Genomic DNA, 26,969 nt, shown 5'->3' with positions numbered 1-26,969 from the left:
AGCCCCTCGGCGCCCCTCGGCGCACCGCTGCCCCCGGCTCTCGTGCGGCCGCGGGGAGGTTTGGGCCGCGCCGGCCGCCGTCTGCCGGGAGGCGCTCCCGCGCGGGGCGGCGAGCGGTCGGGCCGCGCCATGCAGCCTTCGTTCCCGCCGCCGGGCAGCACCGGGGCCTTCCTCCTCCTGCTGCTGCCCTTGCTGCTCATCCCCTGGGTGCTCCTGGCGAGGAGACGCCGCGGCCGGCGGACGCCTCCCCTCAGGCTGCTGGTGGTGGCCGGCTCCGGTGAGTGAGGCGCGGCTCGGGGAGCTCGCGGCGGGCGCGGGAACTACGGCTCCCGGCACACAGCGCGGCGCGAGGCCGAACGCGGGGCAGTCGTTGCGCCGCGGTGCGTGCCGGGAGCCGTAGTCGCGGTGCTCGCGGAGCCCGGCCCGGCTCCTCATCGTGGAGCTCTGCGGGCGCTCGGTCTGCTGGCACCGATGGTGACGGTTGTTCAGAGCGGGACTGTCCCCGCGTCGTCACATGCACGACATTTCGTAATGATCTTACTCAAAGTACGTTTCCTTGTCTTACTGAGGGGAGCGCAGCGCGCATCTGTCGGTGGCAGTACATCTGGTGCTCCTCGACTAGCTCCCCCGGGCTGCTGGGCAGTCCGCGCCCTCCAATAAGTTAGACTGCCCTGAAAACTGGCAGCAGTCACGTCCAGAGCAGCTCATCACCTCAGCGCTGCCTGCGTTTCACACACCGACAATAAGGAACTAATTCTGCCGTCGTGCTGCTGCCGGAACATTGAGCAGCATTATGTCATCTTCAGTTGTTGAAGGCTATTTTTAGCTCAGAATCTCCTGCTTCTCTCCAAATCCTCGGAAGGTTGCACTGAAATTCTTGAAGGCTTCAACAAGCCATCGCTCAAGAGAAAAGCCCTCCAGTGTTTGTAAAACACTGCGTAGATCATGCAGGGAGGTGCCAAATTCCTGTGCCAGCCCAGCAGCGTGGCTCAGAGCTCATCAGATGTTTGCCAGCTCAGAGCACCTGTCTCTGACAGCAAAGGTCTCTTAGGAGGCTGATGAAAGACAACCAGAGATAGCAGGAATGCATTCAGTTCGTGATTTGGGTCTGCAGCTTCTAGCAGAACTAAAAGTAACAGACCCAGTAAATGGCCATGCACGTATTTCAGGGCTTGGTGTTCTCATCCAGCCAAACTGATCTCAGGGTGACCCCTTCCCCACTTCACTGTTACAGGTAGTCACGTGGCTTTAGTTCTGGAAATCAAACTGGCAAAAAGATCAACCCTGCGCTATAGCAAGAGTACGGTCTCCCCTTCTCTTTGGTTTACTGCCAGCTCAGCTCCCTGAACAAAGTGACCTTGCAGTTAGAAGGTTGTCAACACCCATTCAAGGGCAGTAGGTGAAGCCTTTGGCTGGGGCCAGACTGCTTGTGTCCTGGCACTCAGCTTTTACCCTGGCTTAGATGCAGAAATCATTGCCAGCGTGTTTTCAGCATTACAAGCTGGAATTGCACAGTCCCTGAATTCTGCCTGCCTTGTGGCAAGGCTGAGCACTCGGTGTGCTCGGTGAGAGTCGCTGCTCCACAGCACAGCCACAAGTGGGCTCTCATGTGGTTTTATTTGGACAGTCGCACTAGGGTGTGGGTTTTGAATATGGACTACAGTGCAACTGCCAAATTAATTTTGCATCATGCACAGGACATTAAACATCTCATTTCTGTGTGATCTCATTTAACTGAATCTCTTTCATCACTATGGCTGCAATGGGAGCTGAATTGTCTTCATGTTACTCAATCGTGCTTTAATTGAATATTCTCATTTTAGAAGAGTGTTACCAATAATATTAGTACAAATAAGTTTTAAAAGGAAAAGTGACTAACTCAGCTGAAAGTTACAAAATACTTCATATACTAACAGCAGCATATTTCATTTTTGCAGGAGGGCACACAACAGAAATCCTGAGGTTGCTCAGTTGTTTGTCAGAATCATATTCTCCTAGATGTTATATTCTTGCAGACTCTGATAAGATGAGTGAAGCTAAAATACGTTCTTTCGAACAAAAAAGGGCTGAAAGGTTCTCCAATTCCCAGGTAACTTGTTAAGTATATTCTTGTAAGATAATTTGATCTTAATGTGACATTCTAATTCTAGGCAATTTGGAAGCAGTTCTTTAAAAGGTTATATTTTAGATCAGCACGTGCTTTTGATTTTCTAGCTATTGATAATCACTGCCACTAAAGTTCTGTTGAAGTGCCATTCTGTATATACTGTTTCTAATGTTGCTAAAAGCGAGGCAGGTAAACACAGTTGATTACTGCTCAACTAGATAGACTCTGAAAATGCAAAATCCCTGAAAACAACAAAGGCCATTTATTGCCACCTTCCTTACTTAGTTTTAAAATGATCTTTAATTGATAAAAAACAATGGGGAAGTGTAGTTGTAGTAACTATAGAAATATTGCTTAAGAAAAGCACAATACGGATAAGTTTCTTTTGCTTTTATAAATGAGTTAGATGTGTTGCTTGTAGCTAGAAAAGTATGGAGACAGAAATACGGTGGTTTGCTGTTTTTTGTATTTTTCTTTTTTCAGTCGGGCCTTTTCCCTCGGTGAAATTATTTTTGAGATAAAAATCTTCTAAAATGTTTTATCTAAAAAAAAAACTTCATTGGAATTGTATTCCTCTTGTGTGTTTCTAAGCTGTGATTTGATGTGGTTTTTAAACCAAGCATTAGTTAGAGAGGTGTTTGAAAAGAAGGTAATGCATTTTACTGCCAGTAGCTTTCTGACTGATCACCTGAGTGAATGCTGAACTCCCAATTCAGCAATACCTGAGAAACGTCCAAACCTAGGTCATTACATTTCTTAAAAATATTTTGAGTTTTAAAAGGTTGTGCATTTTTTCCACTCGTACACTTAGTTTTGCTAAGCAACTTCACGTTCTGACTCCTTCCAACTGCTAACACATCATGTAGTTATATTTTCCTTGAGCACTGGAAGCCAGAGGAACATACTTGGCTGCATCTGATTTTGCTGTCTGCACAGCAGATGCTCGCTTTATTTTGGCCATTCTTTTTCCACTGAGGAAAAACATTCAGAGCAAAAATAGAAGATGAATTTGGAAAGCAAAGGTCACGTGCCTATCACATATATTTGCTAACTTTCAGAGTATGCTCTCAGCCAATACATGTTTTGGCACTGAGTACTGGAATATGTATGCATCATATGCATTTAAAAATAATGCGCTAGTGGCTTCTTGTAGTTTTGAGTCAACAAAGGGGAAAATTCTGACAGCTTCAATCCACAGTCATCCTCTTCCTCTTCTTGTCAAGGAAGTATATTTTTCAGAACAAAGAACTGAACAGAAGACAGGTTATAATGATGATTGAAGAGAATGTCAGTGTATTCATTTAGCAAAAACTGTGTAAAAAACACACAAATATAACCAGTTTCTCTTTTTGATATATGGTTCAGCCCAATTCTAGAAGCTACAGATTTCAGGAAGGAGGAAAGGAAGCTAGAAGCAACATCTTCCTTACAAGAAACAAAATGCTGCACCTCTACCATCTAAGTCTTTTGGAAAAGAAAATCAAAAAAGCCTCTTTGTGACGTCTCTGGTCCCACTGTGTGTCCCACTGTTGCTTGCCTTTCTCTTCTCTCTAGCTCTCAGCCCTTAATCACAGCTGCTGTACTTGGTTGCCCCCGCAGCTGATGCCCAGGTTACCTCCTGCACTCAGCACAGGGAATCTATTTGAGCTCTCAATGTCCTAGTCTAGCAGCAGGAAGACAACTTAGATATATTAACTGAAGAACGCTCATTCTTCACAGGATCTTATATCCCCATTTGTCATGTCTGAGAAGAGAAGCTTGATTCACTAGCCTTCATGTGATTTGATCACATATTCTACTCCATGTTTCCATATTTCATGAAAGTTATCATGATAGGAAATCTTCCTCAGCATGAAAAAGAACTGCATAAGTCAGGTTATTTGGAAGGTCTGCGGTACGTTCAGTTGAGGATACTGTAATAATTTATGGCAGGGGTGATTTTTCATCAACTTTTCTCTGCATGCTTACAAAACAGTGCTATTAATCAGGTAAAGACTACATCACTGGTTTTAAAATTACAGTACTCCATCAACCATTATTGAATTGCCAGTCTGGAACGTTTGTCTTCAAACAACAACAAGGTCTCTGACTCCACTACAGAAGTGCTGAAAAATGAATGCAATAGTATGAGACCACAGAACATAGGAGCACAGCTTGTCTACGTCTCATACCGCATACACACTGTGGAGTTTTCCAACAAAAGATGAGTGTTCTTTGTTCAGAATACTAACAGTGCTCCATTAGATGAGAGACCAGGGTTGCAGGAACACCTGGCAGTAGCTTTTAAACAAAATTCTATTTTCTTCCCTAACTTAATACTCAATAACTGACTGACACGTGGGCTGAACTTCCAACATGCGATATAGACCTCAGAATGCAAAGTTTCAGATGTGTATTTTGAAGAATATAGATGCAATGAGTATGTTGTCTACTTGAATGCTACAAGTTAATTGCTACTTTGATACTATTTGGGGGTCCCTTCCAAGTTTTGCTGAAATTAGTTTCTTATCATGAAGAAAATTACATACAGCTCTTTGGCAAATATTATTTAACACCATTCTCACTGTGAAAGGGAGCATCTCAATAGTTCCACTCAAGCTTGATCTGCCTAAAACTACTTTTTCAATACATATTTCTTGCAGGATGTAATACTACACAGAAGTCTAAACTCCGCTTAAGAGCATTTCTTTTTATCATCTGATCTGTTCCAAACCTTTGAAAAAGAGAGAGAATCCTGTTGCATGAAGAGCAGGGGGCATGTTTGTTTTTCTGTCTTTTGTCATCGAACTAATGCAGTCAGTTTCAACACCTGCAAACAGAGCAAAACAACCAGTTTGTAACTTCTGTTAATGCCTTCTATTTTTACAATTAAAAAACATTATTGCAATGAAATGAAATTTCAGTCAAGAAAATTAATATTCTTTCCACTGTGTGTAATAAAGCCCTCAGCTACCACTATTCAAGACTAATAGATAGTTTGTATTTCATGTGAGGTTATTGGTAACACTCTTGGTCATGAATCACCAGGACTAAGCACTGTTACTTAGAAATGTTGCATTTGCAGTATGTAGGGAGTTTTTAGTGTTTGTAATGATATTTAGAGTCTCTCATTCTCAACATGAGTTCTGCCAGAGCAGTAGTGATCTGGTGTCCCATGTGAAGGGAGTTCGTGACCATGTCCTGACCTAAACATTATCAGTATCACTGGAGAGTGCACTGTACTTAATGTATTTATTTTTCATCTAAACAGTGAAGCATTTAATTGGCATTAGGACTGACCTCTGCTGCAGCAGTAATTTTTAAGTGGGGTTACTTTGTGTTACTTGAGAAGTGGACAGGAAGCCTGACTATGGCTAGCTTGTGCACAGCATTCTCAGACAAACAGAAAATAGCTGTATTTTGTTAATTTGATACCTGTTTCACACAGTGAAAGATCTTTACCTTTTTCTTGGAAAAGAACAAAGAAAAGCATTTCTTAAACTTATATTTTCTATAATGATGTTGTTCCTGTTTCTTTAGGCAAGTATTTTGCATTTTGTATATGCATCTTTTTATTCTTTTAAATGAGCACTCAATAAGTATTCAAAGGACAGTGATATCTGCTGTTTGATTTTAACAGTATGCACTAGACGTTAATTGAGAAATGTTGTTATATTTTCTACAATGTAAATCCACATAGAATCACAGCAAGTAATAAACAGAAGAGAGCCACCTAGTTTGGACCGTGGCTTCTGAAACCTAGGAACATCTCTCGGTGGCCACTAGGAGGGGCACTAAGTTAACGTACGGCAGACGAAGTGCTCCAGCTGAATTGTTTTTAAAGTTAGGAATGTTTTAAAGTACCATTAGAAACGATTCAAAAAAATGACATATACTTGTAGTATTTTGTGTAACCTCATCACCAGGAGTGCTAAGCACAATACTGAATAAAGCATCTGAGAAAAGAGTTCATACCCAAACATTTCCATACTAGACTTAAAAATTAAAAAAACGTTGACACAGACAGGTCTAATAACTCTATAGAGGGAACAACAGCATTCTTAGAAAAATAACCATTTAGCTTTATCGTGCTCTCTTCCAGTTCACCCTCGATCGCATTCCCAGAAGCCGTGAGGTTAGACAATCTTGGACCTCCTCCGTGGTAACAACCGCATACTCCATACTTTATTCCCTTCCTTTGACGTACAAACTGAAACCAGATTTGGTAGGTAAATTTTAATTTACTAAGAACTTAACAATCTGATCACAGGAGCGTTTGAAATACCAAGACATTGCAGATTCTATCTCATATATTTGCTTAGATTTACAGTTTACAGCATATACTTTTTTTTTTTTTTTTTTTTTAATATATTTTAAAAGCTGTAATAATAGTAGCAATATACGAAGAAACAGAATGAGGTGCAGCATTCAAGAATTATATTAGCAAATACCAGTCTCCCTTCTCAGAGTTTTCAGGTAACACCAGGGAGCTTGTCACCCTCTTTTTAATGCTGGCAAAGCTAGCACAAACAAGGTTGCAGGTTCTTGATCTTATCTCTTCAGGATTGCAACAGGACAAACTCTGCCTGAAAGCCTGGTTATACTGTCAGCTGGTTTCACTCCTGAAATGGTATGACCGGTCTGGAACAGGCAGGTTCAGAGCAGTAGGAATACGTACAGATTCAGTTCTTGTGTTTGCATAGACTTTTCAACTACATGCATATTTAGTCTTTGGCCGACTGACAATTAATTATCTCATCTGATGACAAAAACATCATTGCCGCAGTGGCAATCAGATTCCTCTCACTTTCAGTAATCTTTTCAAGCTGCTCACAAAACTGCAATCCCGTGCTTGTCGCAACATTTATTTTGAATATTCCACATACTTAATTGGGTCAGAATTCAGGGTTGTCAGATTATAGAATTAAGTAAATGACATATCTGATCAATAAAGTTTCGTATTAATGCAGCTCTCAAAAGGTCACACACTGGACTCCCAGGTTTAAGTCCTACGATTCTTTAAGGAAAAATGCAGTGAAAGCTGACCTTCTGCTGAGTTTGTCATATTAAGGTATCTGATATCCAAACTCAGGGTTAAAAAGAGATTCTAACAGAATTTCAAATGAATGTTTTAATGTGTTTTTAAAATATAATATTTCAGTGAAACCTGTATATACTTGTGCAGTTACAAGTTGGGAGGGAGGAGGGGATGGGTTAATTTTCCTTTTACACCGATTTCCATTTTCAGGGGGAAATAATAGGGGGATGTTTACACAAAGCAGACATTTTGTAGGTTTAAAGGCATAAAATATTTAGGGATCGCATTGCTATGCCACTGGTTTCTTTTAATACATATACGTTTCTAAAACTAAACATTGCAAAAGAAACCAACTGAAAAATCCCACTATGTAGCTTTATTATATTATCAAAAGTGTCAACAGGATACATTGTAGGAGAGGAGCAGGAAGTTACAAATGTATTTCTGTGGTTCTTTTGTTTATGGGAGGAATTTAAAGTGACAGTGGGATTTGCATGTATAGTTACTAGAAATGGGCTTGGAGTTTATAAGCTGTGATAAGATGTCCAAAGCCTAATGCTTCCATAGAACACTTGTCCTCATAGAATTAAGAATACATTTTATCAAGGTCTGTAAGACCTTTGCAGTTCAAAATTCTGTCCTAAGATTCTGTATCCACAATTAGAAGTGGGCTGAAGGGGAGGTTTTTTTTGCCAGGTACCATCATTGCTCATGACAGCAGCTGGTAATACCACTAGCAGAAACATCTTTAGCTTTACACCAAATCTTATTCTGCTTCAGAGTAGCTTGTATACTATGTCTATATCCTATTACAAGATGCTTGTGTATGTATCTCATCGTTTAGGAATTCTTTAGAATATATTAAGTCAGAAACCTGTAAAGATTTTAAAACACTTACCAAAGTAAAGTGGTACAGGAATTGAAACGCTTAATCACTGCCAGTGAACAGATTCTGTATGATATGTAAAACAACTCTTAATATTCAATCACCTTTAGAGGAAAATGTTAGTGAACTTCAGCTCCCCCCACTCATGGTAGAATGTAAATGATTGGTAAAGACTTAGAAAGAATTGACTTTACAGGATCCATCTAAAACTTTTGGCCCAGAAGTCAATGCTGAGTTTAGAAACAAGTACATGGTTACATCATGCTGATGGCTTCATCATTTTAAACAGTACAACTTATGGGTACTGTATATTTTCTGTCAAAGAAATTATTTTTTCTTGAACTGCAGGAGGAAGTGACGCATTTGAATTGCTTCTAATTTGTTTGTATGTATATGTACTCCCCAAATCCTTACACTTGATTTCAGGCTTGTCAGAAACCTTTACAAGTTTGAAGGAATACAGGCTTGATCCTTTGAATGAAGTCTTATCCAGACACCCATAATCTAGAGAAAATAGTAAGTGCTGCAGTTTCACTGTAAGGAATGCAGGACAAGAGAAGTAATGCAAAGGGAGCTGAAACTTTTTAGGTGCAGAAAGGCAAGATTTGGAGCAGATATGTTAGTTATGCCAACCCGAACTTATCTATCAAGCCAAAAGAACTGTAAGCGAGAAACAGCAAACCTAGCTGCACAGAAGTTACTTCATATGTACTCATTCACTCGAGCACTACGTCCCCTTTGTATCTCTCAAAATCTTCTGGCAAAGCTTCTTAGTTAAGTTTGCATGAAAAAGCAGTTTAATCTAACCCTTCTTCAAGACAGTGAGTTCAGAAAGAACTGAACAACTTCCAGGAGACCTTTACTGTCTTGCAGAATTTGACCCACACTTAAAATGGGCCTCCAGAGAGTTAAAGAAATGTAAAAGTTAGTTTAGTTGTGCAGTTTGAGATCATCTTCAAGAGGCCCATTTCTGAGTTATGAGCATCTGCACTCTGCAAAGTTAAATCCCTTTAGAGATATTAAACCAAGTAACAAAATTAAGACGTCAGAAGTGATGATTGTCTTATGTTCTTAAAGCCAAATACAGAACTCCAGAAATATAGGTGTCAAAATGTTTTGCAGACACATCTATGCTGGGCAGTTTTTACAACATATCAACCTTACATAGGCTTCCTGTGCACAGGCCTGAAATTCCAGGAGAGCAAGGCTTGTGCCAGCACACTCTGTCTACACCTTCTTTCCCCCACAAAAAAAAACTTGTAACACCGTCATCTGCAGCCAGATTTAATGTGCAGTCATAGCCTGAAAGACTTCAAACTCCTACCATGAAAACAGGCAGCTGGTCAGAGAAGAGTGATTCTTATTGCCTTAACTGAGAGAAAGGCTGAGAAGAAACTTAAAAAAGTAAAGGGCTGGAAGATCTGCTATCTAGGGAAAGATAGAAATCCTTCTCAGGCAGTTACAGGAAAGTAGACAAGCTGCACAGAGATTTCCCTAAAGACAGAGAAAATTGTTGGATCTTGTGTAGATTATTTGATGTCCGAGAGGAGATAGTGCTATAGCCTTACTCTGTTATGCTTACAGTCAGTAGTTCAGAGGGTCCTAGTCTTCAGTTTTCTTGTTGCTTACAGAACGACTGTCCTTGTTGTCTCTGAGATTTGCCAGCCCTGAAAGCTAGCAGGTCTTTGGGTGATCTAGCCCTTTGGCTGGCTCACAATCATTCCAGTTATTCTGGCATAGCTGAAATTTAAGCTGGAACAAAGGCTACAAGTATATCACAAGATAGAATGCTGTCCAGAGATTGCATCCAGCCCTTAACGGTCAGCCACAGGTGGGATGTCTACTTGTTTGGTCAGAGCTTAGCCCCTTCAACGTAATGAAACTGTGTAGAAACTACACTGCACATCCTACATTTGCTGCTTCAATACTCTGCAAGGCCTGAGATAAGCAGATACTTTCAGACCACTGCTATTTGGAAAAGCCGGGGTTAAACCAGGCAAAGAAGGCGGTCCTTCCACTTGAGAGCCTCCTTCCCGTGGGAAGTCTCTAGTAAGAAGTTTACATTTGCACAGCAAGTAAAGCAAGCTGTTCTGCCTCCCTCCCACCAGCTGTCAGCTGAATGGGACTCTCCCTTTTAAACTTTTATAGAAGCCTGAATTCTGCACAGCTGATTATGCTTCCAGCAGCCTACCAATTCTTGTATGACTCATGTGAGGCCTGCACATCCCATTACACACGCCTGGTCCCCAGACTGGTTAAATTCACTGCAGCGAGTTTCTCAAGTTGTTACAGAAGCGTTCACAGTCTGCTATATGAAAGGAGATCATTATTTCATTTAACTAAGATTTTCCATTCTTTGTGCTCTGCCCAGAATGTCTTAAGTTCATAGCACTTTAACAAATTACTATGGCAAATAATAAGCTATTGTCCCATATATCACGGTTCTTATTAGAACTTGGTGGAAAACTACAAAATCTGGGTGGTGGAATTTTTTTTCTCTATTCACTTCATACCAAGCGAACTTTGTATAATGCAGTATCAAGACTATCTGGTACATTCTTTTGTACACTGAATCCTTCTCCCCTGCCTATAATTCTTTTAGACCAGACTGATTTTACACTGTCTGATCTACCATTGTTCTTCTAAGATCAAAACAATCAAAACAGACAAGAGCAAGAATATCAGATTAACACTGTCAGTGATATAAGCTGTATATTCTAAACAAAAAACACAAAGTTGAGCAATCCAAATCTGTTCAACTTCTCGGTGTTAGTGAATATGAATTAATTTCCCCCTCCACCTTGCACTGTGTACAGCTATCCTGCAGCCACAGTATAGAAGTATCCTCTGCTGAACACCCACAGACATCTAAAGCCATTCAAGTCAGCAACTTTAAGCCAGCTTGTAGCTCTGTCTCCTGTGACTGATGTTAGGACATGCTTATACACACTGCATTTCAGAGGGGTGATAGCAATAGCAGTAAAGATTAATTGAGGTTTCAGGCAGGTATTTTATGTGCATTCTTGCTATAACAAGTGCAGTTAGTATTGCTGTAGCCTCAAAGATATTAATGTGCATAGAAAGTAGTTTTAGCTAACCTAAAACACATACTTCAAACTCTAATTAGATGAATGCTTGACTAATGAAGGACACATTGATATTTACAATTAAAGGCTCATGTTAGGTCAGTTAGCAATATGTATGGTTAAATTTAATCTTTGGCCTGCTTCCAAGTAGAAGCAATCTACTATGATAAGCAGTATCTTTTCATATGAGGAGATGAGCCATGCCCTTACTTTTACACAGATTCTAAAAGGCTGGAAATATCTCTCACAGCTCTCTGACCAAGCGCTTTGTCATACTGGCACTCAGGTGAGCTTAGAGCACAAATGGCTTGCTGCTGAAAGACACTTAGTACTCACTGTTTGTAGCTGAAGGTGTGGCTTGGTAACTGCTATTTCATTTACTTGGCAAAAGCCCTTTGCTGAGTTGCATTATAAGCAACTTTTTCTTCTACACAGAGTCAAAATTGTACTTCCCATTAATCTAGCAGTAGTGGCAATAAACCACAGACCTACTCCATGGTAATGTAGGTACAGAGTTCATTCTCCAACCTAAATCTGCCTTTGTGGTCTTCTTCATTTTTAAGCAACCTTCTATCCTTTTTCAGGTTTCTTAGAGTCACTTCTGCCGCTCTTTCTTGGTTCTGTTATTCTTACTTTATACATGACAACTATGCTGAGTGATACACTGAGCTCAAATGTCCCATTCTGCTTCCATGTATCTACAGAAGCATCATATATGAATGGAAATTTCTTCTCCAGAAACCTTTATCTCTCAGTTATGGCACTGCCACTTTTGGCCTGAAATACAGTATGATTAAGCTTAAAGATAGCTTCATTTAAAAACAAAACAAAACAAAAAAAGTCAAACTTGCACATCTCTTCCTGCATCTAAATCTTGATTCTATCACTTTCTTCCCCAGGCTGCTGTGCCTAACTCCTGAGGCTTTTCTTGACCCCAGTTATCTTTCTTTCCAACAGTTAAGCCCTTAGGCACACCCAGAAACAGACATGAGCTGTTTACATCTTGACATTGTCAAGTAGCCACATTCCTGAGCTCTGCTAAGATCCAGAAACTGGGAGCTCCTTTCACTACTTTATGCACAGAGACTGACACGAAACGCATCATCTGGGCTCCCTGCTCCTGCAGACAGAGGGTGAGAACTTGGGGCTGGGCAACTGAGCACCTAGAAGGCAGAAGTGATGATACTTAGTGCTGTCCTAATTAAATCTCATTGTGGATTTGGTCCATAGTGTTTCATGAAACTACTGCTTTTCTCCCCTAGTGAAAATCCCAGGTGGGATTTCTGTCTCACTTTCTCCAACCTTTTTTAGTCTTTGATGAAAATTATACTCTCATCAAAGCAGAGGAAAGGTACTGCACGTTAGGAAACCAACTGCACATTCTAATTTAAGTCATTGTTCTTCCATATCTTTCTCCCATTCTGGTATTTGCTGGTCTGATTTATCCTAATTAGGTAATCTGCTTGCAGAACCATGCAAGTCTCTGCTTGTTTTGAAGAGCGCCTCACCTACTACGGATTTTATGTGATAATAACAATGGAACTTAGCAATAAAGTGTCCAGAAGTGGACAATAAAAATTTCCCTAGTAATTCTACAGGCTGTAACCACTGACTAGCTTGAACACAGGCATTTGCTATAGAGCATTGTAACTATCTTTTGTACTCATGATCATTCATGTGATTGAGAGAGTAGAAGCATTTCAGACATGCTAGCAAGCTAAAATAGGAAAAGACTAAACAAGTTTGCTCCTTCTCACATACTTACATTAAATTTAGTAGAAAACCCTTTCTCCCATAAATTCTAATATTTCTTTTTTTTTCCCCTTTCTGATTACTAAATAGACATACATTTCCTAGAACATCTGATCGCTGTCATCACTGCAATTCCTCCACATACACCAACAATTTATTTTTTGAAACCTTTTAGAGTTACTTACTATGAAAAAGTCACAGCTTTTCTGTGTTAGCTATCCAAAAAAAATGCACGCTCATAAAAGCAGTACTTACCATATCTGGAGATCTTCAGTGAGAGGGGCATACAGGAATCTTGGTGCATCCTCTATGAGAAGTAAATGAATGTTTTCCTAGTATTAAGGCAGAAAATACCTAAGTGAGAGAAAGCGTCATATTAAATCTCATGCTGAATCCACGGCAGAGCCATGAGTACAACCCAAGTTTTTTAGCTCATAAGGCTTGCAGCTCAGTCACGAACTCATAATGTAAATATAATTACAATCAAAAGTTGAAATATTTGTTCACTGATGCTTTTTATTAATTTTTTAATTAGCATAGTCTCAAATACTGAGAGAGCTGCAGCACAGCTACATGCACTCAGTTGTGTTTCTCACAGGCTCCAGGTGAGTTGAATCAGGTCCCTGAGGATCTTCGGGCAGGACAAGGTAACACAGCTGAGACCAAGAAGCTGCATTACACCTACCTGTGTAGCTGCTTGGTACTTCTGTAGGTGAAGTAAGAAACGGTTCAGCTGGGTACTTTACAGTACATAAATGTGGATTTCTTCAATACAATAAGATGATACTAAAAACAGGCAAGTGGTGGTAATCTTGTGAGATTCTATAATTTGCATGTCAGAGTACAAACAAATTAATTATAGATTCTACTTCTTATGCCACAGAAAACAATAACCCTCCTACCCCCCCAAGCAAAACACCCACAAAGACATTTATTATGCTCTGAATTCATAGCAGGCAATAAACTCCTTAAATAACCAACACTGGCCCATCCGCAAAAGTAAGTTTGTTATTATATTTCTTGTAGTTTTCCCTTCAGAGTCCAAGAACCTTTGCAAAGCTTTCAGTGAGTCTGCCTGTTTGGTTTCCCTGTCACTGTAACCATTCTCTCTGTTACGCTTCCTTTGTTTCTGAGATCCTTCAGGTTATTCTATGGTCAGATTTGCAGTTTCCTGAAGGAGATTTCTTTGTAGCAAGACAATACATTCTGCCCCTGTTTGAGTTCTGTGTTCGTGTCTCATCAAATTATGTTTATTTATTGTTATTTCTACTGAGTTATTTCTGCTGAATACTGACTCTACTGAGTCTGTCCTTGTCTCAAGAGTTTTCTAAAGCTGATTTTTCCAAGGTTTTATGCATTATAATTTGCTAGGGCACTTCATTATTTATTTTTGTTATGCAAGTCAGGCTATCGACAACACAACATTTGGGTGTCTGTCATCAACTAAGAACATGCAGTTAAAATGAAAATGCACAGATGACTTGACTTGCCTTTTAGCAGCTTTCTGTAGTCAGTACATCTTCTTGCTGATGTTTGAAATCCCGTTCCAAAGTCACAATTTGCATTCCACAGCGAAGTGGAAAACTTGTAGAAATCAGAGTCCGAATCAAGGCTCTGCTGGCAATACCCTTGGCCAGAGAGCTTTGTCACATCTGTAGATGGTCCAAACTGTTCCTCAGAGCTGAGAAAGAAGGATTTATGCTCCTTTCTCTTGGGAGAGAAATTTAATTATTTGTTTGTTTTTAAATAAAGTCTTATTTGCAAATAGGAAAGCTTATTTCTCAAGTCTGTTCTGTGAGTACATTACAGTATGGTCATGTTTTAAAACTCCTTTGTCTTCTGTGCTGACTGCTTTTCAATTGTCATTCAAACCTGTTTCCCACTTCCTCCCTTTCTCCCCTTTTTTCTTTCTTTTTTTTAAATCCCTTTCCTTTTCCTTGCCTTCCTTAAAATATCAGGAATGCCTGTTTAGATTTCCTTGACCTTTCTGACAAACCTCAGAGATATCTTTTGGCCTTTCAAAGGCTGAACCATTACTTTCTGTTCCCAAATATTAATAAGCTGTTGAAATGAAGTATTTACAACAAAAGATGAGTTTTAGCAATCCAGCAAAAATATGAAGAAAACAGAATTTATAAGTAACCATTTTTGGTCCCGTGTTTCTTTCTAGACAGCATAAAATACCTATTTTTTTCTTATGTTGTTATTTTACTTTTTTTTTTTAAATTTGTTAAAACAGTAGGTCTCTTATTGCGCAGATAAACAAAGATCATACAGTCACCCAATTTGGATCAATCCTGTATCACTCTGCTCTCATTCACCTCTTTGAGTAGTTCTCTGTCTTCACCAACCACATCCTTTTCTCATGCTGCTTAGTGCTGTTAGGAAAGGGCATTACCAGGGCATCAGGGAGGTCTAATTGATTATTTTAATTTGGGAATACAACCAGTACTCAAATGCTTGTCCATTAAGGATATACAGCAAATACAAGTTTACAGCTTTACAGGAAAACTGCAAGTTTTCTGCTTTGCTTGGTTTTGTTTTTAACCAGTGGCCTGACATTTAATCCCAGTGAAGCTGTGTTTCAGTGTTTTAGCTGGTAAATGTCACTCCATTACAGTGCTGCATTCACCAGCTCTAAAGAAGTTTTTATCAGCACTGGTGCCATGTGCCAGAGTTCCCCACGTGCCAGCATGCCGGCTTAGCTTCTTTTCTTTCAGCAGCTGTAGAAAATATCTGAAGTACAAAGGCAAGAATGATTCCTTTTTCACGATGAACGTGAAGTCAGACATATCAGGTTACTAAGTATAAAGATTTTATACTGACCCTTTACTTTCAAGCCTCCGTTAATAACCAGATTGATTTTTTTACCATTCAGAAGACTGCTTATGTTGAATTGCATGAGGATTGTAGTATGTAGGCGTTAGCTTACAGGCCTTGCTGTGATGCCAGGCAGCCTGTTTAAGATTTACCTGGAAATTTCTTTGCATTAAAGGTGAATACAAAAGGTGTAAAGAGGCCTGCCTTGCTGACATGTGCAGTGATCCCATACTACAAGGTAAGGTAGGCCAGTGACCACATGCTACAAGGTGAGGTAGGCTAGTGACCAAGAAATTCCATAGGCTCTTGCAGCTCAAGATCACAAAAGCTACACAAAAACTGTCTGATCCTTTTCTCTTCTTTTTCTGTGCCTCTTTGAGGGAGCCTGAACCAAATAAATGATATGCCTTTAGAGACATATCTCATACAATGCAAATATTCTACACGCAGCCTTGTAGCTAAAGTAAATAGATATTGGGAAACACTTGCCCTGAATAGCCAGATTGACCTTGGAGAGGCCCTTCTCATTTCTTGCCCAATATGCCTGCTTCTGCTCCAGCGGACACTAATAGTTCCTACCAGATTCCCCAACAGATTCTACTGGATGGGAAAAATGGAAGCCCTGATCTTTTCCAGGTGGAAGACATCAATCATTCTTCAACACTTACTTTTGAACAGCGTTTCAAAATGTACTAACAGCACAGCTCATCTTCTTTTACGAGCTTTGGGAAGGCTGTAGATGATTCAGTTCCTTTTATCTTTGCAAGTTTGTACACTGGAACAAGCTGAACAGCAGCATTTCTTGCTTACAGATCTACATTGGTTCATCTTCCTTAGAGAAAATAGAGATGCTATTTTCTCAGAACTTCTCCTTATTTCTACTGATGAGCATCTGATGCTGAATTCCAAGCAGCAGGAACGCTGTTGGCTCTTCCTGGTGACTGTGAGAGGGCGTAAGCAGAACTGGCCAGACAAGATTTTTGGAAGGGAATTGCCACTCCTATGTGCTTGCGACTCTGATTGTTCCAGTATGACATGTCTCTAGACATGCACTTAGGGTTGACTGAAGGTTAATTTTTAATGACCAGAAAGGTTGATTCATAGTTCCAACTTAAAGATCACGACCCTTTAGTCATATAGGGATCTATTTGTCCATAGAGTTCAGCAGGTTTATAACAGCCTCTTTCAGGGGAGGATTCCTAAAATAGAGGATTTTAGAATGTGAGCATCATAGCCAGGTTACCTTATGGACATTATGCATGCAGAGATCCTGTCACAAGTGCACTGTCTTGTTTTACAAGGTATGTGTGGAAGGGGAAGGAGCAGAGGACTTTAGAGCTATGGTCAGATAATGTTTTATTACAGATTATTTTAGAACCTCCATAATTTTCCTGATCCCGTTCCCTGTGAAAATAGTTTTCTGCAAATCAAAGGGCATCTGATATAACTTCTTAACAGCTAGTAGGAGATCTAAATTGTCAAATCAAAAAACATATTTAGTATAGAGGTTTCGTTATGATTTTCATTTTGATCTTTTCTGGCTCTTACCTCAGCAAAATAATTACACCAGCTTAGTGTGGCCTATAGATCTACATAGATCTTAACTGACAGACCTATTTAAATATTATTTCATTACACAGTTTTTTGTGAGTGCACTTAGTTTGAATTCATTCCAATATTTAGTTTTGTGTGTGTTCACCCAGAGACAAGAATACCAAATGTCAAAAAGTCTAGAGAAGAGTGAAGTGTATGGCACAGTATGTCGATAAAGACCATTATTATAATAATTTGGCTTTTATAAAACCAGTTTTACCACCCTTGACTTCTGAGACAAGGAGAAAGTTAGGATTTCTACCTAATGTTACTTTTTGTGTCGGATGATGGAAAGTAAGGGAGCGATGGAGAACCACTATTGCTTTAGCCAGCCAGGCTGAGCCTGAGCAAACCCAGGAGACAGTCTGCCTGAGAGCAGGGCTGCAGAGGGAGAAGAGCATGGAAAACAAAAAGGTGAAGGAAGAAAGAATGGGTGGAGGCATCTCCAGGGGCCAAGCAGAGTGCAGAGTTGCTGAAACAGCAGACAGTGAGGGAAGGGCAAGGGAGGGGATGGGAGCATAATGCAGCAGGGAAAGGTGTGGGGCAGCAGCAAAAACAAGCCAGTGTTGGTACTGCACATAGCTCTGCTCAGGGAAAGGATCAGGGACTTTCTGTTTAGCAGTGGTACACATTTTATCTGCCTATTTAAAGTGGAATTTTGAACCTGAAAGCAATAGTCGGACTGAATATTCAACTTACAAGAAAAAGCAGTAAATACTTTTTTCTTTTAACTGTTTCAGTGCTTCTTCTCTATTTGCCTGGAGCAGCATGGTTCTGCAGCAAAAACCCTGATGGTTTTTCTTGCTCTGTGAACTCACAAAAACACTCCAGGTTGATTCATGTGCCTGTGTCTACAGTAACAAATGCTATTACTAAAAAATGCAATTACTAACAAATGCTATTACCCAAACATGCTTAAATTTATATATCAGTAGCCATATGCCAGAAACAGGATCAACAACAGTGCAAATTAATCAAACTCAGCAAGAAATAGGGCAAAATGCCTGGTTTAGTTCACAGGTATGGAACAGTTTCTTTGAAATGTTAAAAGGCAGAGTGTGGTTGGTTCATGTCCTTATTTGCCATGCCAAATATATAAGACCCAGATTTTCATTCTCAGCAGATTGTGGAGTACGCTTTTAAGCTCCAGCATGGATTTACTTGAAAGCAAGTTCAGCAGGGGATGTTCGAAACCTGTTTATTATTCTCATTTCAGAAATGTTGTATGCAAATCGGATGTGTTCATTTCTTAGCTATATAATTGTTAAAGGACAGTATTTGCAGTCAGGTCTGGAACTCAGCAGTATCAGAAGTGCCTGCGTTTCACTGAGGCAAGGTGCTGTCAGCCCATCTGTCACTAGGATCTCACCACAAAGCAGAGAAGGAAGCATTCTAAAATACTTGCTACAGCCCTGAAACAGAAATTCCGATGTTTTTTTTTTTCCTTCCCTACTAATATAATATTTTTCACAAGCTGGACAAAAATGTAAGTTCATAGGATATAGGGCCATGATTTGTAAAAGAGCTCTTTATTTCCACATAACCCCCAGCTGCGCAGAAAAGTGCTGATTACATGATAGCTGTTGAATTTAATAAGAAATTCCCTGCCTGAAATCAGTTTTGATTCTCAAGTAGTGCACATAATACATACCCTGGTTTAAAGCTTTTTGTTTTAAGCAAGATTTTTGTCAGTTTCCCAATGTCTAAGCCTGAAAGACCACTTTTCTTTTGCTGTTAATACTTACAAGTGAATTTGAGATCCTCTGCTACAAATAAGCAATGTATACCTCGAAATAAGTATACATAAGAAAAGCATATAGGTGAATACTGACATATGTTAAAAGAAGTCAATAATTTGGTCGTGCCTACGAGCTAGGAGGTTTTGATGAAAATCCTGATTTATTAGCACATTTTTTTCTGAACTCTTTTAAGTGTTTTGCTGACTTAAGCCAAAGTTCAAGAAGTTCATAACTGAATGCAAGGTTTAATAATCTTAATTAAACTTTGGCCTTATTATGCCTTAATCGGTGCTCAAATCTTATGAGTGGTACAGCACAAAGCTGTTTTACTTATGCATCCAAGTCCAGGAGCTCTTTCTGCTTCCTTCCTAGAAATAGCCTGTACCATTTCAGAACTCTTCTCCTCCTCCTTGACATGTAACGAAAGAAGATCTTTTTTGGCAGCTACTTAGAAATAATGCCTTTGGGTTGCACCTCTCCCTCCCCTCCCTCCCCCCCTTTTTTATTTAATGTATTCAATTGCCTCTTCTGTTTACTTTAAATATCTTTGGATTTTTTTTACATTTTTTAATTTTTATTTTTTTTTTAAACAGGGGATGGGGGTATAAATGTAATATTACAAGATATGTACAATTTTAATTCTTAACCATATGACAAAAAAAATGTTTCACTTTTGTAAAATGTTTCATCTCTTTTAGATACTGTGCAATGGACCAGGAACGTGTGTTCCTGTCTGTATATCTGCTCTTCTTCTTGGGCTTCTAGGAATGCAAAGAGCAATCATTGTGTACGTAGAAAGCATCTGCCGCGTGGAAACTTTATCCCTGTCTGGAAAGATTCTTTACTACTTTTCAGATTACTTCATTGTTCAATGGCCTGCTCTGAAGGAAAAATATCCCAAGTCAGTTTATCTTGGTCGAATAGTATAACAGAGGACAGGCTTTACCTAAAATAAACTCTGAAAGCTTCTCACTGAAGAAATTCATTCATGTAACATAATTTATTTTCAAGGATTCCTGTTAAAAATTAGGCCAGTATTGGAAAAACAGACAGTAATAAAGATATCTCTACATTGCAGTACACTTTTCTGTAGTTGTATTTATTGCCATCATGAAGGTCTGTGCAGCAGTACCCATAATGGCAGTAAGTCTGTGCTGTTTCTGCTTTCATCTAGTTTTCCTGCCATGCGAATAGCAATTTTTGTCTACAAATAAATATGGGAATTTGTATGAATTGTAACATTTCCTGTAAGGAAACTTTGTGTAGTTTTTTAAATTGTAAGAAACAAAGTCTTGTTCTAGCACAACAGACTTGATTTCCTGTATGCTAGCAGCAAAGTCCCTTGTGAATCCTTAGAGTATAAAGGAAACAGTTATATTAAGTTGGCTTCTTGACAGTTTGTGCTCTACAGTCTTCCAGCCCTCCCCACACACACCCCCCCACACCCAAAGCATTCAACCAGTATCATTTTTCCTCTGGGCTTGTCAAAACTGTCCTTATAATCTGTAGCATACCTTCTGAAAATGTTTTGCCTGGTTCTTAAATAAAAAGGTGACAAGTGTCATGCTACAGGCACATTTACAGATGTAAGAAGCACTTCCTTCAAAGCCTACACAGCAAAAGTCCCTGTTAGGTTTATATCACAGAGAACAAACTGTCACTTGGGAGAATTAAACTGGTTTGGGTTCTAATATATAGAGGAAAAAAAAGTGTTACTGTCTGTTGTAGGGGGAGAAACAGAGATTCTCTTCCCTTTACCTCACACAGTGAATTTGTCTTTTATACATTCTGTTTTCACGTTTTAAACACCTCACTTTCAGCAGTATGATGTGCTCTTAAGATTTTGTTATGGAAAACGGTACTATATACATGGGGACCATTTTTAAAACATATTTTGTTGGAGCTAAGCACGTGAAAGCCTGCTTTAATATTTCACATTAGTCTGACAAAATGTAGCTCTACACACTGTTCTACCTCTGAAGCAATATAAACAGATCTGTCATCTGTGCACACACAGAGCTATGTGTCTGGCTACAGAAGCATACAGAAAGCAAAAATCTCAGGGAAAAGCAGAGCTGCCTCACAAAGCCATTGTAGCAAGGCCCGCACACCACCAGATACAGAACCTCATCTCACTCAGATGTCAGAAAAGTTGCAGCCATGGCTTGGGCAGGGAATGGCAGTTAGCTGAAGAGAACTTATAGGTCCGACTTTAGGGAACAGGAGTTATAGGGATATTTTGCTTTTTGGAAGACATTATGCTGAAAATTGCTATTATGAGACCCTGCGGGTAAGCCAGCCCTTACAACCTGTCCAACAAGCTCCTCAGCAGCGGGAGAGGCACAATGAGAGTCCATTGATGTGGGCACATGCGAGTTCAGAACAGACACTTTATGTTAGTTTTACCCCAGGTTGCGTCTGACATTAAAGAGCAGTTAATAGCTTAAGAAGATGTGGGAAGGAATCTATATGCAGTACATATTCAGGTCCTTGAAAATGACCTGACTAAAGTGATTTTGACCTGCATAATGTCTTTTTTTCTCTCCCAAGCTGGGAGTCTTATCAGGACTTTCTGCCCAGTTGCAGATAGTTTGTTAAATTTAAGATACGCTGGACTTTATTATGACTAATGGTTCTTTATTTTTGATTAGTGCTCTCCAAGCTGAACCTTGCTTTTAGTTTTGCTAGGGAACTGGAGTAGAGGGGAAGGAGGATAGAGGCAGCCCCTTCCTCTGTCTCTGGTTAGGGCAGCAGTACAGCATCACACCCTAAGGCTTAGAGAAGCATGAGAAGAGAAAGGCAATGAATGCTCCCATTCATGCTCTACATCCTCCCCAAACTGCCCGCTGGCCTGGCAGCAAGGCAGGCTCCCTGGCCAAGCACACAAACACAGGCCCAGCTCAGGCAGCTCTGCGTTCACAGGCTGCTTCTGTTAGAGCAGGGCAGAACAGATCCCATCCTTCACTCTGCTCTGGATTTAGCCCTGGGTGAGAGCATCTCTGGCTGCTCTGCTGCCCCTTACAACACTGCTTGGTGCAGATTTGGGGTTTTGGTGTGCTTTCAAACCATGGGTTCATAAACTTCATGAGTTTGGATTTGAACACCAGAGAGTTCCAAAGACTTTCTTTCACCTGTCACCTGCACAAAACTACTATTCAAGGATCACTTGCCTGCTTGGACCTGAAACCTCCCTCGTGAAAGCTCAGAAAGTAGCAGTTGAGTGTCTCCTGAAAAACTGAACTGCTCCATGCCTTGTAATGTGAAGCTGTCTCATCTTCAGCCTTGGGAAAACACTGTTCCCTTAACTTCACTGACAGCCTTTAGGAGAGCAAAGCCAAAAGGATCTCTGTCTGTGTTCGTCCAAAATCGTGCTATTTACTCAGTTTGGTAAACCTGGAAATCCTAGTCAAAATAGGGAATTAAAACTAGTTTTTAACCTGAATAATCAGCTCACATATGAGACTATGAGAGAGTAGGACAGTACTTACTTCCTTGTATTTGTCACTATTTTCCTTATAGGTTCAATTGCCAACTTGAGTTAAGGAAACTTCACCATGTTATAATCAGTAAGTAAGAACTTGTGTTAGAAATGGTGCAGTGCTTTGTAAAGCTAAGGCAGCTAGAACTACTTAGGACAGCTCAGAATGGAATGCATCACAGCTTAACTTTGATGAAAGCCTGCAACAAGAGACTGCATTTCTAACCATAGGGGATAGGATGTAGAAAAGAGTTCATGGCTTTAATTCTGTTAAAGAAAAGTTTGTTATCAACCAGATTGACTTTTCCTTGAAAAGATTATCTCATCTAACTGCAAGTTCTCTGCAAAAGCAAGTTGGAGAGCTAGTAAGACATGGCTTTGTTATTGAATAGCTCTTATCTTTTGTTTGTAGTAGGTGGGTACAGTCAAACTGTCATTGTTCTGAAGGAAAAGTACATTCTTCCTGCTCCCAGCAGTGAAACACACAAAAAACCATCTGATGGCCTGCTCCAAAAAGTTCGAAGTTCCTGACTGAATTCATAATGTTTAGCTTCTGAGGTTTTGCTGGGTATCATTCTTTCCCTTAATTATTAACACTGAGGCAAATATGTTCGCGTTACATATGTGACAGAGTTTGAAGTAAAATCTATTATCTCTTCTTTCCCTGTTTCTGAAAGAGGAAGGCAGTATCTTGTGGATCTAAAGCAAAATAGGGAATAAATGTATTCTTCAAAGAAAACAAATATGACTTTATGGAAATATCATCATAAAACTGGCAAAAATTCAGAAGAGAACAGAATGCATCCAAAAGTTCCTTCACTGAGTCCTAGCCTGGAAGCCAGATTTAAAATGAGTTTCAGTTATCAGATAGTTTTATCCAGATACGCATTAATTGACAAGCATTAAATACTCAGAGTTTTCACTTTTTATCTGGTTGTCTTCTAAGGGAGAACATATATTGTACATTCATTAAAAACAGGCTAGTTTTATCTTAGAAAGGAGGGGAAAAATAAAAGAGGAGAACCAGTTGGACTGCAATAAAATAATTATATGGGGAGAGAGTTGATTCTAGATTAGAAAAGCTTAAAAGATTATTTATTTGCTTTACAACTTATTTTGCAGATTTGAAATGTAAAATAGTCAGTGTTAGATAAAAGCCTAAGGCAGTATATCAGGGATAAACAATGCAGTTCTTTTCATGTATATTTCCTACAATTGGTTGTAGAACTGCTCTCAGAGTTGTGAAGATCAGAGCAGGATGAGTTAATACCATCCTTGTATTGTATTTGCTGTTAGTCTGGACACATGCAGTCTTCCCTTTCAGTCAAACAAGGGACATCACCAGCCACGAAGCAAGAGTTTTGATCATAGTGGTACATATTAGAGACTTCTCAGCTCTAAGAATAACCATACAACATTTAATCTACACCTGATTTCCTGAAATTAATCTGAAACTAATTATGAACTGGCTGTTGAATGTAGTGTTTAAGATATCTATTCCCTAGGACATAAGTTTTTAGTTATAGTTCCAGCTTTCATTCATTAAATAATGCTGTGTGAACGAAGGACAGCTTACATGTGATGAACACAAAGACAACTTAAATGAAGCTTATTTGTCAGCAGAGAATGGCACTGGGGAGTGTCTGTATTTTGGGACAGGAAAAAAAAACCTGAAATATTATAACAGAAAGCAAAGCCTTTCACATTGAAACAAAACTAAGCTACATCGTTACTCTACATCTGCCAGTCACAGAATTTAGAAGACTGCTGGTACTCGGCCACAGTCAGAGCACAAGCAAACACCATGTAAAGTGTTTGAAGAACCTTTGGCTCATTCTGCACTTTGATACTGCTCTCGTGTTGCTGGCCCACTCTGAGCCTGGATATGACACCAATAAATGATTGTTCCGGAAGGCAGGTGAGGATCCAAGAAAACAGCAAGCCATGCTGGTTATCTGCAACACAATTTGAACCTAGGCCTTTCTGGAACTTGAATGCAACCTCCTTTTTATCACCAGACTTCCTTATAGCATAACAGTAGTCTCGTGACCAGTACTGTTGAAGTCAACAGAAAGTAAGTCATCTTGCAGAAAACAGCCTAATAAAGGACAGGCACACAAGCAGCTTGCACTGGAATGGCTTTGGACAGCATTTTTTCATCTGCATTTCCACCTTGCACTGAAGTGGTAGTGGAGAACAAAGAGAAAGTGTCCCGTAATACAGAAAGATGGGCCTTTGCTGACATGCTTATTTAAACTCTGTTTCACAGTACAAAATTTCACATTTAATGTCATGCCTTTTTTTCCCTACCTCTCCATACTGGAAAAAGAAGAATGTTTAGCACATTCTGCATTCCAGTTAGTGGACCAGACTGAAATATGCATGTAACAAAAACAAGCAATTCCACATTTAGCTATACCAGTGGTAGGCTTTAACTTTGCATGTATCTAAAAAGATTTACTTGTTGACTGATAGCATTAGTTCTGCACATGCTTTTGCTATCTTTGTTCGTACCTGAGGAACAAAGTGAAAGGAGATGTTTGGCATTTATTATCCAAACAGAGAGAAACTTGAAGCAAGAATAGTACTTAACAGACAAAAATGGGGAAAGTGAAGGGATCTCTGCAAGTTATATTTCTTGTTTCAAACAAGTTACACCACTTTTTCATTAATTTAAACAACATACATATTTAACAAGTAATTGTAAATGGATGCTTAATTAATGGTAGCACAGATTCTAGTCATGGAATCATTAAGGCCCACTAAACCTCATCCCTCAGTGTCACATCTACCCTTTTCTGGAACACCTTCTGGGACAGTGACTGCACCACCTCCCTGGGCAGCCTGCTCCAATACCTCACCGCTCTTTCCAAGAATAAGTTTATCCTAATATCCAACATAAACCTCCCCTGGCACAACTTAATGTGCCATCATCTCTCATCCTATCTTCCAGTTGGGAAAAGAGGCCAACCTCCACCTTGCTACAACCTCCTTTCAGGAGCTGTAGAGAATGATAAGGTCTCCCCTGAGCCTCATCTTCTCAAGACTGAACCGTCCCAGCTCTTTTCCAGTCCAGAACTGCCATATTCTTGTCACCATCCCACCCAGAGTATTTCATTTGAGTTTTTTCTCAAACAACAGAGATCAGATACTCATGACTGCAACACAGCAGTCTTCTGGAATAGAGTTCAAATTCTTAGTTTAGATTTAACTGTGTAAGTGCTGTAGCAGATTAGATATAGACTTAATTCATAAAGAGAAAAAGAGGTAGTAGTCATAGATGAATTTGTTCTTGCACTATTTATCAGGTCATTGCGTTACTCCTTTACTGTTATTATTTTTTAATCAAGATAAAAATTTTAGAAGTATTTTAATATGCATTGCAGGTATCAGAATAGTCATAAATAATTTTGGGAGGAATTAAAGAGAGTAGATAGCTAGAACTAGTTGTACTGTTGTGCATTATTCTGCCTCTTCCATGCTTTGGTGCACAGTAGATTCTTAAAAACAAAAACCCTCTCATTTCAGAAAGCATGGATATTTGCCATGTTACATCAATGTGATCTGCTCAGTTAGCATTACTGTAAATTCTAGTTTGTGTTGCCAGTAGTTTGGCAATTAGTGTTTCCTGCTTTATTGTTATACAGAGCAATTGAAGTCCACTGCTTTTCATTTATGATCCAGCTTGGGATGTCAGCTGACACAGAAATGAATGTCCTAACCTCAAATCCAGTGGCTTTAAAGATACCTCCCTAACATTCATTGCCAAGATGAAGTCCAGAGATTACTGTTCAGTGGAAGCAAACAGGGTCTGTTTTTGCAGGCAACCATAAAAAAAGAAAAGAACAAAAAATAGACAAAGCAGAGCAGCTGGGAATCACTGTTAATGTGTTTTTATAATTATGTTGAAAAGCCAGATGCTAGAAATAACGCTGCAGTATTAATGAAGCAGCTCTTTAAGCATTATCTTAACAGTTCTACGTTAGAATTTGAAAGAATTCTTTCAGTAACGTCTGTTAAAGGATAGTAGTCGGATTTGTCAGCAGATTTAGGTATATAACAGATTCCATGATAAACTACTGGTGTAGGATCCTCCGCTTTTCTATCATAGATTTACAAGTTTTCCGTTACTTTGCTAAGATAATTATCTAAGAACAAGGTCACAATGCTGAGCATATTTCTTTTAATTTATCTCCAGACTAGAGAGAATTCCTGACAAACTCCATCTAGCTTTACCTTGGTTAATAGGGATAGGGGTGGAATAGCAATCTTGAGGAAATACAGAGAGCAGCTTCTGTGTAAAGAACTACTTCAGGGGAGATTAAGCAGATAATTCTGAAGAGAAGTTGTTACTGCCACCTTGTCACCTTCTTCCCCCTCTTTGAGTTGGCTGAATTTATGACCAGACTGTAACACTGAGCTGTGCTGGATATGATACCGTACTTCTAGAATATCATGCTTGTTTTCCAACCTTTTTTTTCTCTAAAGGAA

General features: G+C 39.6%; 1 protein-coding gene across 1 annotated transcript; it reads left to right on the top strand.

The window, feature by feature from the left end:
- The first annotated feature begins 3 nt into the window (after positions 1–3).
- ALG14 (ALG14 UDP-N-acetylglucosaminyltransferase subunit) lies at positions 4–20,077 on the top strand. The gene is made up of 4 exons (XM_072343746.1): positions 4–277; positions 1,938–2,089; positions 6,189–6,311; positions 19,699–20,077. The coding sequence occupies exons 1-4, from the start codon at positions 130–132 to the stop codon at positions 19,927–19,929; spliced, it is 654 nt and encodes a 217-aa protein (XP_072199847.1). The 5' UTR covers positions 4–129; the 3' UTR covers positions 19,930–20,077.
- The last annotated feature ends 6,892 nt before the right edge of the window (positions 20,078–26,969 follow it).

Source organism: Excalfactoria chinensis, chromosome 8, assembly GCF_039878825.1.
Source record: "Excalfactoria chinensis isolate bCotChi1 chromosome 8, bCotChi1.hap2, whole genome shotgun sequence".
In the NCBI taxonomy this organism is placed as follows: Eukaryota; Metazoa; Chordata; class Aves; order Galliformes; family Phasianidae; genus Excalfactoria; species Excalfactoria chinensis.
The sequence above is the reverse complement of the archived record's forward strand: the minus strand, read 5'-3'. Positions and strand labels throughout refer to the sequence as shown.